At 43.2% G+C, this 18066-nt stretch overlaps 1 protein-coding gene across 2 annotated transcripts in view; it reads left to right on the forward strand.

The window, feature by feature from the left end:
* The window catches only part of EXTL3 (exostosin like glycosyltransferase 3), a 41329-nt gene extending 28765 nt beyond the window's left edge, over positions 1 to 12564 (forward strand). For both annotated transcript variants that reach the window (XR_011537701.1, XM_070611376.1), the window contains one exon: positions 9392 to 12564. Coding sequence is in view for 1 of the 2 variants with exons in the window: in XM_070611376.1 (XP_070467477.1) it covers positions 9392 to 9601 (210 nt within the window). In the remaining variant the exon portion in view is untranslated. The remainder of the gene's footprint in view (positions 1 to 9391) is intronic.
* Positions 12565 to 18066: the final 5502 nt, after the last annotated feature.

The following is an 18066-nucleotide window of genomic DNA, read 5'->3' on the forward strand; positions in this document are numbered from 1 at the left end:
TCCTGTTTCAGTGAGAGCTGGTGGGGCAAGTAGTAATTCATTGTTAAGTGTGAGCCAGAAGAGTTCTAGGAGAACTGCCAGTGAGTGAGAGGAAGTGAGGAGACCGGTGGTGTCCTTCGAAGGGGACTGTGGGAATCCTGACTCCCTCAGGGTTTTGGCTCTGAGGTGAGCTGTTCATTTGAGCACTGGCCTGTACTCCCCCTCAGTTTCAGTTGTGGAGACCTGGGCAGAACCCATCAGAATGGCTATATTGGCTGTATGTGATGCTTACTCTTTAGCTATAAATTATAGGTTGGGCCATTCAATTTAAATTTTTTACCTCAATTTATAATAGTAATGATAATTTTAAAATTATTTGGGAAAAGATAGACATATTGAAAAATAAATAAAAATTATTCAAGCCTTTTGGCATATTTCTTTTGGTTCTCTGGTTCCCTACCTGTGGTCATGGCTTTTTTATTTTTATTTTTTTTAAATATATATATTTTTTGTAGTTTGCTTTTCAAACACCTGACAGTAAATTTTCTGGTTCTGGCAATATTGTGGCCTGGATAACCTAAAAACCCCTTCACTGCATGTAACAAACATTTTTGTTCATTGTGTAGTTGGGCTTATAAAGAAGTAAAAGAATTGCTGGAAAGGAAGGAGTAACTAAAAGAGTGGCAAGGATGTGAGAGGTGTCACTGTGGCTACCCTGGGTAGGGTGCTGTTAACTTAGTCTTCCAGAGGCTTGGGTGTTATCATTCATACTGAAAAAAAGTGAAGAACCTTTGGGCCTTTTTTTTTTTGTTTGTTTGTTTTTTTTAGATTTTATTTTTTTTTACTTTTTCTCCCCAAACTCCCCAGTACATAGTTGTATATTCTTCGTTGTGGGTCCTTCTAGTTGTGGCATGTGGGACGCTGCCTCAGCGTGGTTTTAATGAGCAGTGCCATGTCCGCACCCAGGATTCGAACCAACGAAACACTGGGCCGCCTGCAGCGGAGCGCGCGAACTTAACCACTCGGCCACGGGGCCAGCCCCCCTTTGGGCCTTTTAAAGTGGCAGAGAATTAGAGCTGAGATCTCCTACCATTATTGCCCCAGGCAACTTGTTTATTTTAACCTGGATTCTGGAGGGTAGGGGGGAGAAGCATAGATTGAGAATTTTAAAATAGTCTGAACCTCCATGGGCTTGGGGACTCATGCTATATGAAAATTCACCCTAGCAATTGATATCCTTTGACTATTTGACAGAATAAAACCAAAAACTGCTATAAAGAGACATTCCTTCACCTCCAGCCACATAGGATGCCCACAGATGAAGCTTTATTGAAGATGAGCTTGAAATCCAAAATTACCAGTCACATGAGGAAACAAAATGAGGAAAAATTAACAGACATGACAAATAGTAAGGTTGGTTCTCTAAGAATTCCAGATAATAAAACAACTGGATAGACTGTAAAATAAGTAGGTTTAAAATGACCAAATATAAAAACTAAAGAATTGAAAACAAAAAAGCCCCAACAAATTACTAAGAAAAAAGAACAAGCAGATTTGAAAGACCCAAATAGAACTACTGGAAATGAAAATTATAGTTATTAAAATGAAAATGTCCATGAATGGGATGAAAAGATTAAACATAGCTGAAGAGAAAATTAATAACCTAGAAGATAAATCTGAAGAAATTTCTGAGGAAGTATTACAAAGATAGGAAAAGATGGAAAATAAGAAAGAGAGATTAAGAGACATGGAAGATATAAAAAGGTCCAACACAAAACCAAGAAGGGAAGAATAAAGAGAATGAGGGAGAGGCAATTTTGAAAAAAATGTGAGTTTTCCAGAATTTATTGAGACATGAATACTACAGCAAACATTAAGCTTAATGATGAAACTTTAGAAATTCCCACTCAAGTTAGTAATAAGACAAGGTTACCCACTAAGTAAATCGAGATAGAGATCATATCTGTATTCATAGAAGAGGAGACTGTATCAGCAGGATGCTAGTTCTCCCCAAATCTAGAATTTCAATGTAACTCTAATCAAAATCCTTTTAGGATGCTTAATTTGGTTTGGTGTGGAGCTTGATAAACAGATCCTCAAATTTTTATCGAAAGGCAAAGGACCAGAATAGCCAAGACACTAGTGAAGAAGATGTGGACTTGCCTTGTCAGAAATCATGATATGGTGATAAAATACATAATTAAGACAATGTGATATTGGCACAGGGCTTGACAAACCAATGATACAAAGTCAAGTCCAGACACAGCCCTGTGCATATATGGAAACTTGATATATGATAAAGGCGGTGTTTACGAGTGAGCGCTGGGATAATTGGTTATCTCTGTGAGAAAGAAATGCATCTCGCACTACACACAAAGTCAATTCCAGATGGATTAATGATCCAAATGTGAATAGCAAGCTTTAAATCTTCTAATAAAAACAAAATTACAGAAGTATTTTTGTGATTATAGCCAAAGAGAAATATATTAAGAAACAAAAAGTGCAAAATATAGAGGGAAAGATTGGTTTGAATACACTAAAATTAAAAAATTTTTCAAGAAAACTCTATATATGGAAAAACAAGCCACAGACTGGGATATTTACATTGCCTATAAATAACAAAGACTTAATACCCAGAATAAAGAATTTCCAAGTGAGAAAAAAAGACAACTCAGCAGATTAGTAAAGTATATAAAAAAGCAGTGTAATAAAATGGAAACCCGAATGACTGATAAATGGGTAGAAAGTTGCTGAACTTCTGTAATAATCATGAAAATGTAAATTAAAGCAATTGGGTACAGTTTATACCCATCAAATGAGCAGAAATGAAAGGGTGATAGTACTAAGTGTTAGTCAGGATGTGTAGAAATTGCAGCTATAATGCAGTGCGGGTGGGTGTACACTGTGGTACATGGGTTTTGAAGAAAGTTTGGTATTACTGGTATAATTGCAGGTGCATGTACCCCGTGACCTAGCAGGGGAGGAATGGAAGGACGGAGGGTGACACAAGACATTAACTCTATTTGTAACGTTTTTTTCCTTCAAAAAAAAAGAAGAAGAAGAAAAATATGTAGTCTGAAACAAATAGGGCAAAATGTTAATATTTGACAAAACTGATAGGTATGCATGTTTGTTGTATTTTTACCTTTTTAAAAAACATAATATTTCATTCACATATTTTAAGCCACTTTTAGCAAGTGTTTCATATATGTATATGTAAGTACTTTCTTTATATATGTGTAGCCATATATAGTTCTTTAATGTATACCGTCCTTAATCAAACACCCTGCAATAAAAATGATACTCAGAATAATGAGGTTTAACATTTTCGATACCCACCCATTGTATGTGCACCTCCATAATCCCATCTTGCATCTTCCCTTTATTGTTAATTGCGATCCTGGATTTTGTTTTAAAAATTCCCTTCCGTTCCCCCCTTTAAAAGAATGGTTTTAACATATATGTATTTAATCCCTAAATGATTGCTTTTTTAAACTTTATATAAGTGAAATCAAACTTACAGCATTCCTCTGCCTTTAGCTTTTTGAAAACTCAATAATCTGTTTGTGAGCGTAGTCAGTGTTGATGCTTGTAGTTGTTCGTTAATATTCACTGCCCCAGGTCTTAAAGATGCTCTCCTCCATACTTTTCTAAAAGTTCTAGGTTTTGCTCTTTTGTATTTAAATCGTTAACCCTTCTGGAAGTGATTTTTGTGTTTGGTGTGAGATAGGGTCCTGATTTCATTTTTCTCTCATACCCAGTTTTCATTGCACATCAGTTCCATCCGTGCCCCAGTGTTGTGCAGTGCTGTATCCGTGCCCCAGTGTTGTGCAGTGCTGTATCCGTGCCCCAGTGATGTGCAGTGCTGTATCCGTGCCCCAGTGATGTGCAGTGCTGTATCCGTGCCCCAGTGATGTGCAGTGCTGTATCCGTGCCCCAGTGATGTGCAGTGCTGTATCCGTGCCCCAGTGATGTGCAGTGCTGTATCCGTGCCCCAGTGATGTGCAGTGCTGTTATCCGTGCCCCAGTGATGTATCCGTGCCCCAGTGATGTGCAGTGCTGTTATCCGTGCCCCAGTGATGTGCAGTGCTGTATCCGTGCCCCAGTGATGTGCAGTGCTATATACGTGCCCCAGTGATGTGCAGTGCTGTATCCGTGCCCCAGTGATGTGCAGTGCTGTTTTCTGTGCCCCAGTGATCTGCAGTGCTGGCGTCCGTGCCCCAGTGATCTGTGGTGCTGGCATCCGTGCCCCAGTGATCTGCGGTGCTGGCATCCGTGCCCCAGTGATCTGTGGTACTGGTGTCCGTGCCCCAGTGATCTCTGGTGCTTCAGAGAGAGCAGTGCCCTGCCAGCACCTTGATTTCTGACTTCTAGCCTCCTGAACTCAGAAACATGGCGAGCTTGAACTGAAGAGGACAGACAGGATGAAATGAAGGGAGACTGTCAAACTTCTGGGATTCTACAGGCAGGATGTGGGCCAATAGAGCTACTTGGCTGTAATATGTTGGCTGAGATAAGTGAAAGGAGAGGCTTTGAGAGTGGCTCGGAGGCCAGTGGGACTTCTGTCATCAATGGTCCAAAGGGTTTGGGCCCAGGGGCAGAACCACTCTTTGGTTCCAGAGGGTGATGCCATCTCCTCAGGGCTGCTTCCCCCACCTCTGCAGTCTAGGATGACAGATCATCAGTCACAGAGGATTTCTCTCAGGCCTTGAAATCTAATGGGATTTCCCCTGTTGGGTCTCCGACTCGTTTGGGACACATGACGCCTTTTTACTTTCCTATTTCTCCTTTTTTAAAATGGGAATGTCTGTCATATGCCTGTCCCACCATTGTATTTTTGAAGTAGCTAATCTTGTTCTTTAGGTTTCACGTGTCCACAGATGGAGAGGAATTTTATCCCAGGATGGACCATATCCAGAGTCTTACCCATATCTAGTTTAGATGCTTTAGAAGAGATTTGGGACTTTCTGAGTTAATTATATTTAGATGAGATTTTGGACTTAGCTGTTGATCCTGGAATGGGTTAAGACTTTTGGAGATGTTGATATGAATGTATTTTGCATGGAGGAAGGAGATAAAATTTTGGAGGCCAGAGAGCAGACTGTCATGGGTTGAATTTTGTCCCCTAAAAAGATATGTTCAGTTCCTAAAACCTGGTACTTGTGAATGTGACCTTATTTGGAAATAGGGTCTTTGCAGATAGAATCAAGTTAAGATGAAGTCATACCAGAGTAGGATGGGCTCAGTCCAGTATGACTAATGTCCTTATGAGAGGAGAAGCAAGACAGATGCAGAAACACTAGGGGAGAACACTACCACGTGATGACAGAGGTGGAGACTAGAGTGACGTGTCTGCAAGCCAAGGGACGCCAAGGGTTGCTGGCAACACCAGAGGCTAAGAGGAAGGCTTGGGACAGATTGTTCCCTAGAGTCTTCAGAGGGAGGACGGACCCGCTGACACCTTGATTTCAGACTTCTAGCCTCCACAACTATGAGAGAATAAATTTGTTTTTTTAAGTCACTGAGTTGGGGTACTTTGTTACAGCAGCTTTAGGGAACTCATCCAGTCCCTTCATCCCTCTAACGGTCTTTCACTTCTTGAAATGGGATTTCAACTAAGGGTTCTTCATACTTTTTTCACCTAAGTACGCATCCCTAAACACTATGACTTACTTTTAAAATAAATTTTTCATACTAAAATAGATGTAGATTTACAGAAAAATTGTGAAGAGAGTACAAGATTCCCGTATACCCCTCTACTGTTTCCCCTGTTTTTTTTAAGATGTTATTTTTTCCTTTTTCTCCCCAAAGCCCCCTGGTACATAGTTGTATATTTTAGTTGTGGGTCCTTCTAGTTGTGGCATGTGGGACACCGCCTCAGCATGGCCTGATGAGTGGTGCCATGTCCGCACCCAGGATCCGAACTGGCAAAACCCTGGGCGGCCAAAGAGGAGCGCACGAACTTAACCACTCGGCCATGGGCCCGGCCTCTCCCCTGTTGTTGATGAACCAGTATTGATAGTTTATCTTATCGAAGTCCATTGTTTATTCAGATTTCCTTATTTTGCTCAGTGCTTTTTTTTTTTTTTTTTTTTAACTAGAATGATTGTGTAGCAGAATACTACAAGATATGACATGGGGCCGGCCCCGTGGCCCAGTGGTTAAGTTTGCATGCTCCACTGTGGAGGCCCAGGGTTTCCACAGTTTGGATCCTGGGCATGGACATGGCACCACTCATCAGGCCACCTTGAGGCGGCGTCCCACATGCCACAACTAGAAGGACTCACAACTAAGATATATAACTATGCATTGGGGGGATTAGGGGAGAAAAAGCAGAAGAAAAAAAAGGAAGATTGGCAACAGTTGTTAACTCAGGTGCCAATCTTTAAAAAATAAAAGATATGACAAAGAGCCATATGTGAGAAAACTGTGTGCCCTCAAGCCTGGGGGTGGTCACTCCTAGTTCCCATATTCTTGGGACACCTTCCATGACTCTAGGGCAGATAGGCTGGCTAGAGCAGGAGTCGTCCATGCCCAAGACACAGGCCAAACCCCTGGAATGAGGCCAGACACAGCAGGTGTTCTGCTTCCCTGATGGGCCCGTAAGAGGGAAATGCTCTCTACAAAGCCTCAAGACCTGGCAGCGACCACTGGACCCTGGAGAGCTTAGAGATGGTTCCTCTGTGGCGAGAACCTAAAAACCTTAGACTACTACTATGTCCTGCAATTCCCGTATCCCAATTCCTACTAACTGGAGAGGTAGAGGAGCAAGACGTGCGAGCTGCCTCCAAGCCGGTGTTTGGTCTTCAGTGAACAGGGGTAGATAGAAAACATCTTCCACAAGTGAGCTCGAACAGCACTGGGCACAGCAGGTGACAGACTCCCAGCTGCAGTTAGTACCCAGCGCGGGAGGAGACAGGGCAGGGTATGGGAGGGGGAGGTGTGTCTGTTCTGCCATGGTCACTGCTGCGACGGTGCTGTTCTGCTGTCCTGGCCCAGTTTGTACAGTTCCTCCCAGCTTTCTGGATCTGCTCTCTCCTGGCCCAGAGCTCTCACTTCCCTGAGCCTAAACCTCCGAGCCTGCAGCATACACACAGCAGAAATGCCAGAGGCAGAGGGCGCTGATGAGAGTGAGCAGGCAGTGTTCTCAGAACACGAGGTTCTCCCACACCACCTCCACCGTGGCAGGGCAGGGCGAAGAGGACCTGGGTTCCAGGAGGCAGAAGGCGCAGGTCTGAGAGCAGGAAGGAGAGTTCAGCTGGGAGAATGACAGGAACTCAATATCTTTTTTCTGTTCCAGGATCAATTTTGTCTGTTTTGAACTTTATATAAACGGAATCATACAGTATCTCTTCTCCATGTCTCTTAATCTTGCTTTCATATATTTTTAAAGCTTTTTGTCACTGTTTTCCATTCTGGGTTCTAATTTTAGTATATTTTTCATCACTCATTTTCTCTTCACATTCATCTATTGTGTGTCTGATTTAATTAATTCATGTATTTTTCATTTCTTTGTTCTATTTGGTTCTTTTTCATATCTGCTAGGACTTTTTTGATACTCCCTTCTTCCTTCCATCAAACTCTAATCTTTCTGAATTTCATTGTACGTATTACACACATTGTCTGTTACAATCATTATCTGATAGTCCTGCTATTTTGCCATGTTTTGGGGTCTGATTCTGTGGTTTCTGCGGGTTCTCCCTCCCGTGGCTCCTTCCCTTTCTGGTGACTTTTGATTGTGAGATCATATTCTGTGGGGTTTTCCTTATGGCACTTCTTTGAGGCCTGAATCTACACACGAGGGGATTTGCATTTGCTTCTTCTGTTTGCCTGGGTCAGGACCTACCTGAGACCTGTTTAAGCTAAGTTAGCACCTTGGGGCTTCTCAGGACACATGAGTAACATAAATTCTAGCCTCACCCGTGTGAGGGCCAGCTTGTGGTTATAGATTCTCAGAGGTGATGTTTCCTCCTTCCCTTAGAACCAAGACCGAGAAGAAAACATTTCTTTACCATCTCTCTCGGTGCGGCTGCCTCCAGCCCATGCAGCCTTCCGTTTGCTCCCAGCCTTTCGCAAAGTCTCCGATCTGGTTTCGCAGCTCTTCCCTCCCCAGCCCGATGAAAACCAAAGCTCCTGGCTCTCTCCCTGGATTCTGGCTTTTTCATTATTTTGGCCTCTGAGGATTTCATTTCTTTCATTACATTTCATTTCATTTCTTTCATTACAAGCTCAGCCATATATTTAAAGAGATGGTTTATATATTTTACCCTGCGTTTTCAGGTATTCTGTGCTAAGGAAGTTTTTAATGTTATTTGGTCTGCCACATTGTTGATGGTGAAGCTATTATTCTTCATACTTTTCTAATTGCTTGACATTTCACAATAATAATAACTACTAAACTATAATATGACCACTTTCCCATGTCTTTAAATATAATTTTCTTAAACACCATTTTTTTTTTTTTTTAAGATTTTATTTTTCCTTTTTCTCCCCAAAGCCCCCTGGTACGTAGTTGTGTAGTTTTAGTTGTGGGTCCTTCTAGTTAGGGTATGTGGGATGCCACCTCAGCATGGCTTGATGAGCAGTGCCATATCCGTGCCCCGGATCCGAACTGGTGAAACCCTGGGTTGCCGAAGCAGAGCGTGTGAACTTAACCACTCAACCATGGGGCCGGCCCCTTAAACACCATTTTTAATGGATGTGTAGTATTTTATAATTGTTTAACTAGTGCCTCCCACCTTTTTTTTTTGTTGCTGAGGAAGATTAGCTCTGAGTGAAAATCTGTTGCCAGTCTTCCTCTTTGCTTGAGGAAGAGTCAGCCTGAGCTAACATCTGTTGCCAATCTTCTTCTTTTTGCTTGAGGAATATTGTCCCCGAGCTAACATCTGTGCCAGTCTTCCTCTATTTTATATGTGGGTCACTGCCATAGCACGGCTGCCAACGAGTGGTGTAGGTCCATGTCTGGGAACCAAACCTGGGCTGCTGAACCAGAGCATGCCAAACTTAACCACTCGGCCACGGGCCGGCCCCTAACTAGTCCCCTTTAGATGGGTCATTTTCTAGTATTTTGCTCTTAAAAACTGATGAAATGAACAACTTTATACCTATTTCTTGCTGTGCAACCAAAATAAATAGTAGATTTAAAGTTCCTGAGACAGGGAACACTAAGCATTTTAAGGTTTTGGATAGCTGTTAAGTACAAGCCATTTGGAAAGAGCCCCCTTATTAATGATGTAGATCCGTGCATGGCTGGGAGAGAGTGCTGGGCTCTGGCTCCTGAGTCACTCTGTGAGCGAAGGTGGTATCAGCGTCTTCACCGGGGCAACGGAGGTGTCGGCTTAGTTAAGCTGCAGAGTTTCTGTCTGTATTAGCATCTGTGATTCTCACTCTGTGCTTTCTTCCCTCTTCCCAGGTGACCTCACGGTGGACTTTCCGATGCCCAGGATGCCCTCAGGCCCTGTCACATGATGATTCCCACTTTCACGAGCGGCACAAATGTATCAACTTTTTTGTCAAGGTGTATGGCTATATGCCCCTACTGTACACCCAATTCAGGGTGGACTCTGTGCTCTTCAAGACCCGCCTGCCCCACGACAAGACCAAGTGCTTCAAGTTCATCTAGGGGCATTCCAGTTTGTGGGGAGAGGATGAGCAGAATGAGGGAGATGGATCCTAAGGTTCCTAGACATTGAAGGACCTCAGGGACATTTGCTGGGTGGGCAGCCCAGACCCTCTGCTGGGAGAAGTGGCAGGAAGAGTGAAAAGGAAATAGCTGCCTCTCTCTTGAAGTCAGCCACACTGGGCCTGGAACCCTGGTTGGAGGACACCAGGGTTCCCTACACAGGGCACTGACTGATAGCTTACACTGAGGACCATGGGGACTCTGGAGAGTCACTCACGCAGTTCATAAGCCCAGGACAGCTGGTTTGTGGTTTTTAAATTCAGTAAGAACTATTGTTATTTAAAAAGATAAAGTTTCAGATTTGCCATGCAAGGCTTATTTATATATATGTGTGTATATATATGTGTGTATATATATATATATATATGCACACACACACTCACATACGTATACATATATATATATATATATTATTTCGGGAGGGAGTTTGAAATTTCTGTCTGTCTCACAAAGTGAGGGACGCGCCAAGGCTCCTGGTGTTCTGTATTATGGTAGAGATGGATCCTGGCCTTAGGGTATCTGGCTCATCCTTGAAGATCATCTCCGTCCTCCCCAGGGGCATCTGTGTGCAGAACAAAAAGGGCCCGGCTTGGCTCTCTTGTGGGGCCTTCGACGAGATAAGACCTGTTGGTTTGTTCCTTCCCACTTCCTGTTGCCAACCAGCCATCTGTAACTCATGTTCCCCTCTCACTTGAGTCCCGGGGGAGGACTGCACCTTTGGGAACAGCCAAGCTTGCCTGTGCTGGATGTGGTGGTTTGTGAGCCCTCCTCATCAGATCATGCTGTCCCAGTACTTGACCCTGCTCTTCTGTTCTCTCCCGTTTGAAAGAGGAATGAGGAAGGAACGAGACCTGAGGACAGCACTCCCTTACGGCTTTTTGTCCAGCCCTCCTTTTGAAAAACATGTGCTTTGGCTTCAGGTTTTCCTGAAGCTTCTTTGTTGTATAAGAGAACAGAAAACTGTCAGGCTCCACTTCCAGGTGTGGTCTGCAGTGGTTTGCAGGTTGGCCTGCTCTCTGGCCTAGAACGAGCAAGCATCCTGTGTGGATCCCCACCCGGCTGGCCGGGAAGTCTTACCGCAAGGCACCTGCCTTGGGATAAATACTTTGGTGAAATTCACCTTCCCCTCCACCTTAGTCTGAACCTGCATCCTGTGTTACCTATAGTTTTTGGATCCCTAATGCCAGGTTGGTTCCAGGACGCCCTGAGGCTTGGTATGTGCCAGAACAATGGGAGGATATGATTTGTTAAGTTCACATCTAGCCTGAAATTTAACAGGCATTCACACTCTACGTTACCACTTTCCTCTTCTGGTTTAAATTTCTATTGCCTGGGCTAAAAAGAAAATAGGCTCATTTTTCTTGGTGGAGGTGGCAGTAGGGGAGCTGAAGAGGGTGTTAGTGGCGTTTGGCAGGGATTTAGCCCATGACTTCTACCATTTTTCTGGACCCCACTTTCTTCCAGTGAGGTTGGCTATAGGTGGTTTCCCACATCTGAACAAATGCTCAGGTCTGTGCTGGTCATGCACACGCCTTAAGCGAGTTCTGTCCTCCCCAGACCTTGACATCCTGTGCTTCTATTTCTTGGGGGCACGTTCTTCTCTGACCTGCCTGTACCAACTGGGTTCTCAGCAAGTATCATTTTGAAGCCAGGCTCTGTCCTGGAGATACCACCCGACTGTGGGGCTGGCTTGACCTGCGGGACTGCTCTGCATCAGCAGGCAGGAGCAGCGCTGCTCCTACGACTCGTGTCGTGCAGAGGGTCCCACTGGCATCTTCTTGTAGCCCTCCTGCTGAGGCAGCTACCTAGGAAATTGAGTTATACGTTTCAGTAACCCAGCAAAGGGGTGCAGACTCCCTGCATCCTAACTTTCTCACCCCCTTTTCTTGTCTCCTGACCTTATTCTTTTTAGCAGTAGCCTTCTTCCCTCTGGGGAGCCAAAGATTGTGGTGTTTTGAGCTATATATGTGGCTGCTATTTTTATCTTGTTTATTTTAATGTGAGGAACTCGTAAGCTGACTTTCAGTGGGACCTGGTGAGAAAGGAGCAGTCTGTTAGGACCCCCTTTAGTGGAGCCAGGTGGTTGGGTCCCTGAGTGCTGTGCTAGATCCAGGAGTGCTGAACGGTCTGAGGTGATGGGTACCATCCAAGTGTACGGCAGAGAGGGTTATGACCTCAGAGCTTTAAACAAGGAGAGCGCTGTGTGGACCGGAACCAGACGCGAACTCAAAGGACCCCACGCAGCAGGCTGGGGGCAGGCACACTGGCCACCAGTGGCTTAAAAGGATGGTCCTCTTGCCTGTTGCTTGGTTGGGCGCTCCTGGAGATGGCTGCTGCTTTCTGCAAGGTGGAGTAGGGAGAGGCCCAGCTCTGTGCTTAACGTGTCTCTGTGTTGATCAGTCGCCTTGGGAATCCCAGATGTCCTCTCTCCCACCTACCTGTGACTCGCCTGGAACGGGAGGACAGCTCTGCAGCCCCCCGTGGGTTTCCTTGGCTGTCCACAGTAACGCCTTGTTGCCTGGTCTTGCTCCCAGGGCCCAGGACTTCCTTGTTCTCCTCTAGCCAGTTTGCTCTTCACCGTGAGGGGCATCCACCTCGTGAGAGCCTCCCCAAGGTGCTCGGCAGGCCGTCTGGGCGTCTGCGCCCCGGCAGTGCTCTCTGTCTGCTGTGGACTGTGCCTCACGCTGGGGCGCAGGCCGCGGGCTCTGTCTGCGCGGAGCCGGCGAGTCTACAAGGGCTGCCTGCGGTGTGCTCAGGGGGCTCCTGGTTTGAAGTGAGATTCTGAAGGGGGGCGCTCTTTGATATCCATGCCATATCCATCCGCCCCACCCCTTTACCAGTCATGAGCACAATGGTCTTACGTTGGATTTTTGTAAAAAAAATAAATGGAGACTTTAACTCAAGCAGCTTGGGGTCTTTCATGATTTTCCTCTGCAGGGACAGAAGAGTGACCTGAGAGAAGATGCCTGCCTGAGTCCAGGGCAGGGAGCCACCACTGCACGGCCATTTGGGACTCTCCCAGCATAAGACTGGGCTATGTGGCTTGGTCCTGGAGCAGCCTGCGTGCCTCAGCCTAAGTCATGCTGGTGGCATGCACAGGCACGGGCAGCCTTGCCTGCACCCATTTCTGGGATTAGTCATTTGGTTACATAGAAGAACTCTGGTGTCATTTAACTGATTTGAGTGAGATGTGGCACGTGGCACATTTATGCCACCTTTATTTTTTCGTGGTATTTTTGAAAAGTATGTGTGGTGTGGTGCTGGGGAGCTTGTGTGCTGTGTCCCCAGCCCAGAGGAGAGGGCTTGTTGAGAACGAGCTGGGCTAGAGGTTATTCTGCTGCTCCACAAGGAGGCACTAAAAGCACTTGTGTGCAGTTGATGCTGCTTTTAGTTTTGTTGTTTTTTTGTTTATTAATACCATTTTTCCTTTGTTTTTTTTTAATTTTTTTTTTATTGTGGTAACATTGGTTTATAACATTATATGTTTCAGGTGTATGTCATCATATTTCAATTTCTGTGTAGATTACATCGTGTTCACCACCCAAAGTCTAATTACAATCACCACACACATGTGCCCTGTCACCCCTTTTGTACTCCCCACCTCCCTTCCCCTCTGGTAACCACTAATCCAATCTGTCTCTCTGCGATTGTTTGTTGTTTTTATCTTCTACTTAGGAGTGAGATCAGATGGTATTTGACTTTCTCTGGCTTATTTCGTTTAGCATAATACCCTGAAGGTCCATCCATGTTGTCACAAATGGCAAGCTTTCATCTTTTTTATAGCTGAGTTGTGTTCCATTGTGTATAAATACCACATCTTTATCCATTCATCCCTTGAATGGGCACCTAGGTTGCTTCCAAGTCTTGGCTATTGTGAATAATGCTGCGATGAACATAGGGGTGCACGTATCTTTACGTATTTGTGTTTTCATGTTCTTTGGATAAATACCCAGCAGTGGAATAGCTGGATCATATGGTAGTTCTATTCTTAATTTTTTGAGAAATCTCCATAGTATTTTCCATAGTGTCTACACCAGTTTACATTCCCACCAGCAGTGTATGAGGGTTCCGTTTTCTCCCCATCCTCTCCAACACTTATTTCCTGTCTTGTTAATTATAGCCATTCTGATATGTGTGAGGTGGTATCTCATTGTAGTTTTGATTTGCATTTCCCTAATAATTAATGATGTTGAACATCTTTTCATGTGCCTGTTGGCCATATGTGTGTCTTCTTTGGAAAAATGTCTGTTCAGATCTTTTGCCCATTTTCAAATTGGTTGTTTCCTTGATGTTGAGATGTATGAGTTCCTTATATATTTTGGATATTAACCCCTTATCAGATATATGATTTGCAAAATATCTTCTCCCAGTTTTTAGGTTGTCTTTTCATTTTGTTGATGATTTCGTTTGCTGTGCAGAAGTTTTTTGGTCCCATCTGTAGTCCCATTTGTAAACGCACACATCTGTGGACAGCTTATCTTTGACAAGGGAGCCAAGAACATACAATGAAGAAAGGAAAGTCTCTTCAATAAATAGTGTTGGGAAAACTGGACAGCCACGTGCAAAAGAATGAAAGTAGACTATTATCTTACACCATGCACAAAAATTAACTCAAAGTGGACTAAAGAATGTAAGACGTGAAACCGTAAAACTTCTAGAAGAAAACATAGGCAGTATGTGCTCTTCGACATCAGTTTTAGCAGCATCTTTTTGAATAGCATGTCTTGCCAGACAAAGGAAACAAAAGAAAAAATAGTTGATGCTTCTTAGCTGTCGCAGCCCAATCCTTTTGGTGTCTGTGGTCCTAGACTTCTGCTTGGCAACAGGATCAGAGCCATCCGCAGGGAGACAGCACCGAGTCACAGGCATTGGAGATGGATGGAGAGAGGAAAGAGGCTGCGAAGCCAGAGAAAAGCTGAGTTGGGAGTGCTCCTCTCCTGGGCTCTGCAGTTGGGGGTCTAGTTCACACTGACAGTCTTTAGGATGCATGGGACCTAAAAGTCAGTGTTAATCCTAAAGTAGTGTGACAATTGATCAGGTAGGTTTTTGGCAGGTGAGGGGGCAAGAAGACTGTCATACAGGGGGGAATGCCCACGTGGGTCTGGAGCTTTGGCTGCCAAGCCCCTATTCTTGCAAGCATCCATCTCCTTGTTACAATTTGTCCTGGGACTGCAGAGACTTGAGGACGTTGCAGGAGGCTGTAGAAATGGGTGTCTTACTATACACAGGGATAACACGTCTACTTAGGTTCCATTCCTGTTCGTTCGGGCTTGGACGTAACAAGGTAGGCCAAAATGGTCAGTGTTAGTAGTTAATACTGCCACTGAAATTGAAGGCTCCACAATATTTACAACAATGTGGTTAAGAAGGATAATGTTGCAGTTAAGGGTATGGGCGCTGGAATAAACTACATGGTTCAAATTCTGGGTTGCCCATTAAACTGGTGGGGAGCAAGTTATCTAAACTTTAATCTCATCTATAAAATGGCAAAACTGTGGGGCTGACCCCGTGGCCGAGTGGTTAAGTTCTCGCGCTCCGCTGCAGGCGGCCCAGGGTTTTGGTGGTTCGAATCCTGGGCGCGGACATGGCACTGCTCATGAAACCACGCTGAGGCAGCGTCCCACATGCCACAACTAGAAGGACCCACAATGAAGAATATACAACTATGTACTGGGGGGCTTTGGGGAGAAAAAGGAAAAAAATAAAATCTTTAAAAAAAAAAAGGCAAAATTGTGCCCACATCTTAAAGTTATGTTGGAAATTAACATATAAATGTGAAGAGTCTGCTGTTTTGCACACAATAGATAGCAACTATTATTGGGGTAACATACTGTAAACTTCTTGGTGGCTCCGTCTGCATTCTGTTTGTTTTAATGCCAAGTCATTGTTCAAGACTCAGTGGAGGCACTGCTTTCAGGAAACCGACCCTTCTCAGAAGTCGCTGCTTAGCGCCCCCGACCACCATCTCCTGGTGTAGCAGCCTGACCTGTTTTTGACCTGACCTTGCGCTCTAATGGTTTATAACTGCTTCCCACACCAGATTCTATGCCTCTTGAGAACAGAGCACATAGTAAGTGCTGAATAGTTTTTTGATGAATGAATGATTTGACAGAAGAACTAAAGAAGGTCACATAGAAACCACAGTTGGCAACAAGCCAACTCGATCAGTACCATAGTGCTTTTGAAATACATTTAAGGTGGTATTACCGGATAGTTTAAGGAAGCCTAGCACACAATGGTTGAGAAGTCTTAGATTCACTGCTTTTATTATTTAAATCTTCATTGACAAAGGGAATAAGAGAGCATGCCAAGAATTAAAGACACAGAATAGATTCTAGAAGAGATCTTCACCTTGCCAAAAGGCCAGGTTTGGTTTGCTGTTTAGTTTCACCTGTTTCTGGACGTGTTTTAATTAGGCAAACTGTTTGACCTTTCTCCGTTTGTCTTCATATTTGTGAAAGAGTACAAATCCTGGTCATATTGTAGAGTTGTCATGTTAGAATTTAAAGTGTTTTCATTCTATTTATTTAAACTATCGGTCCCAATATTTCATTATGAAAAATTTCAAATTATAGGAAAATTTAAATAATTTTTATAGTAGAAACATGTATACCTAGCAACCATTTCACTATACTTGCTTTATAGTTATCTATATATGCATCCTTCTATCCATTTTTCATCCCTTTATCCATCTCATTATTCATCCTATTTTTGGTGCATTATCTAAGTAAATTACTGACAACAATACACTTCCTTCTAAATACATAAACATACACATCATTTACTGGAGGTCAATATTAGTTTCCACGTGTTTAATGTAAAATCTACATACTAAATTTACATGCTGAAATGCACAAATCTGAAATGTACATTCTAGAGTTTTGACAAATGCATACACCTGTGTAACCCACCCACCTCTCAAGATACAGAACATTACTATCAAACTCAGAGAGTTCCTTCATGTTCCTTCCTAGTCCATCTCCACCACCACCCCACAGATAGAACCAATATTCTGATTTTTTTCCCACCTTGGATTAGTTTTCCCTATTCTAGAATTTTATTTACATGGTGTCACATAATTTTTACTCTTTTGTGCAAGTCTTCTAGAAACTCAGCATAGCGTTTTTGAGATTCATCCAATGTTGCATGTATTAGTCATTTCTTTGATTGCTGAGTAGCGTCCCCTTGAGTAACAACATCTGTCCGTTCTATGGATAGGCACTTGGGCTGCTTCCAGTTTTTGGCTATTATTTATTACTCAAAACTGCTATGAACATTCCTGTGCAAGTCTTTTTGTGGCTTTGTTTCCCTCTTGAGTAAATACCTAGGAGTGGGATTGTTGTGTGATAAGGTAGGTATATACATGTTTAGTTTTATAAGAAACTGCCAGACTTTTTCCAAAGTGATTGTACCCATTTTGTACTCCCACCAATAACTTGGAGATTTCCAGTTGGTCCATATCCTACCAATATATGGTGTAGTCAGTCTTTTTAATTTTAGCCATTCTGGTGAGTGAGTAATGATATCTTGTGGTTTCAGTTTGCATTTCCCTGATGACTAATGACGTTAAGCACTTTTCATGTACTTACACCATTTATATATATTTCCTTTGTGAAATATCTGGACAAATCTTTGCCCACTTAAAAAAATTTGGTTTGTCTTTTTTTTTTTAAAAACACATTTTTAATAGACTTTATTTTTTTGAGTAGTTTTATGTTGACAGAAAAATTGAACAGAAAGCACAGAGTTCCTTCTCCCCCATTTTCCCTATTAACATCTTGCATTAGTGGGGTATGTTTGTTACAACCGATAAGCCAGTACTGACATAGTAACTAAAGTCATAGCTTGTTTTAGAGTTCATTCTTTGTGCAGTATACTCTGTGGGTTTTGACAAAAGTATGATGACATGTATCCACTATTAATAGTATTCTACAGAACAGTTTCACTTTCCTAAAAATCCTCTGCGCTCCATCTATTCATCCCTCCCTCCCGATCTCCCGACAACCCCTGACCTCTTTACTGTCTCTGTAGTTCTGCCTTTCCTAGAATGTCGTAGAGTTGGAATCACACAGTATGGAGCCTTTACAGAGTGGCTTCTTTCACTTAGCAATGTGCATTTAAGGTTCCTCCATCTTTTCGTGGTTTGATAGCTCATTTCTTTTTATTGCTGAGTAAGATTCCATTGTCTGGATGTACTATCTGTCTTTGTATTGTTGAGTTACAGGAATTCTTTACCCCGGATACTAGTCCATTGTTAAATCTATGTTTTGCAAATATTCTTCCCAACTTGTGGCTTGCCTTTCCATTTTCTTTATGGTATCTTTTGATGAGCAGAAGCTTTTAATTTCAATGAGGTCTAATTTATAACCTTTTCTTTTTTTGTTACTGCTTTTTGTGGCTCAAGA

Source organism: Equus przewalskii, chromosome 2, assembly GCF_037783145.1.
Source record: "Equus przewalskii isolate Varuska chromosome 2, EquPr2, whole genome shotgun sequence".
Taxonomy (NCBI): Eukaryota; Metazoa; Chordata; class Mammalia; order Perissodactyla; family Equidae; genus Equus; species Equus przewalskii.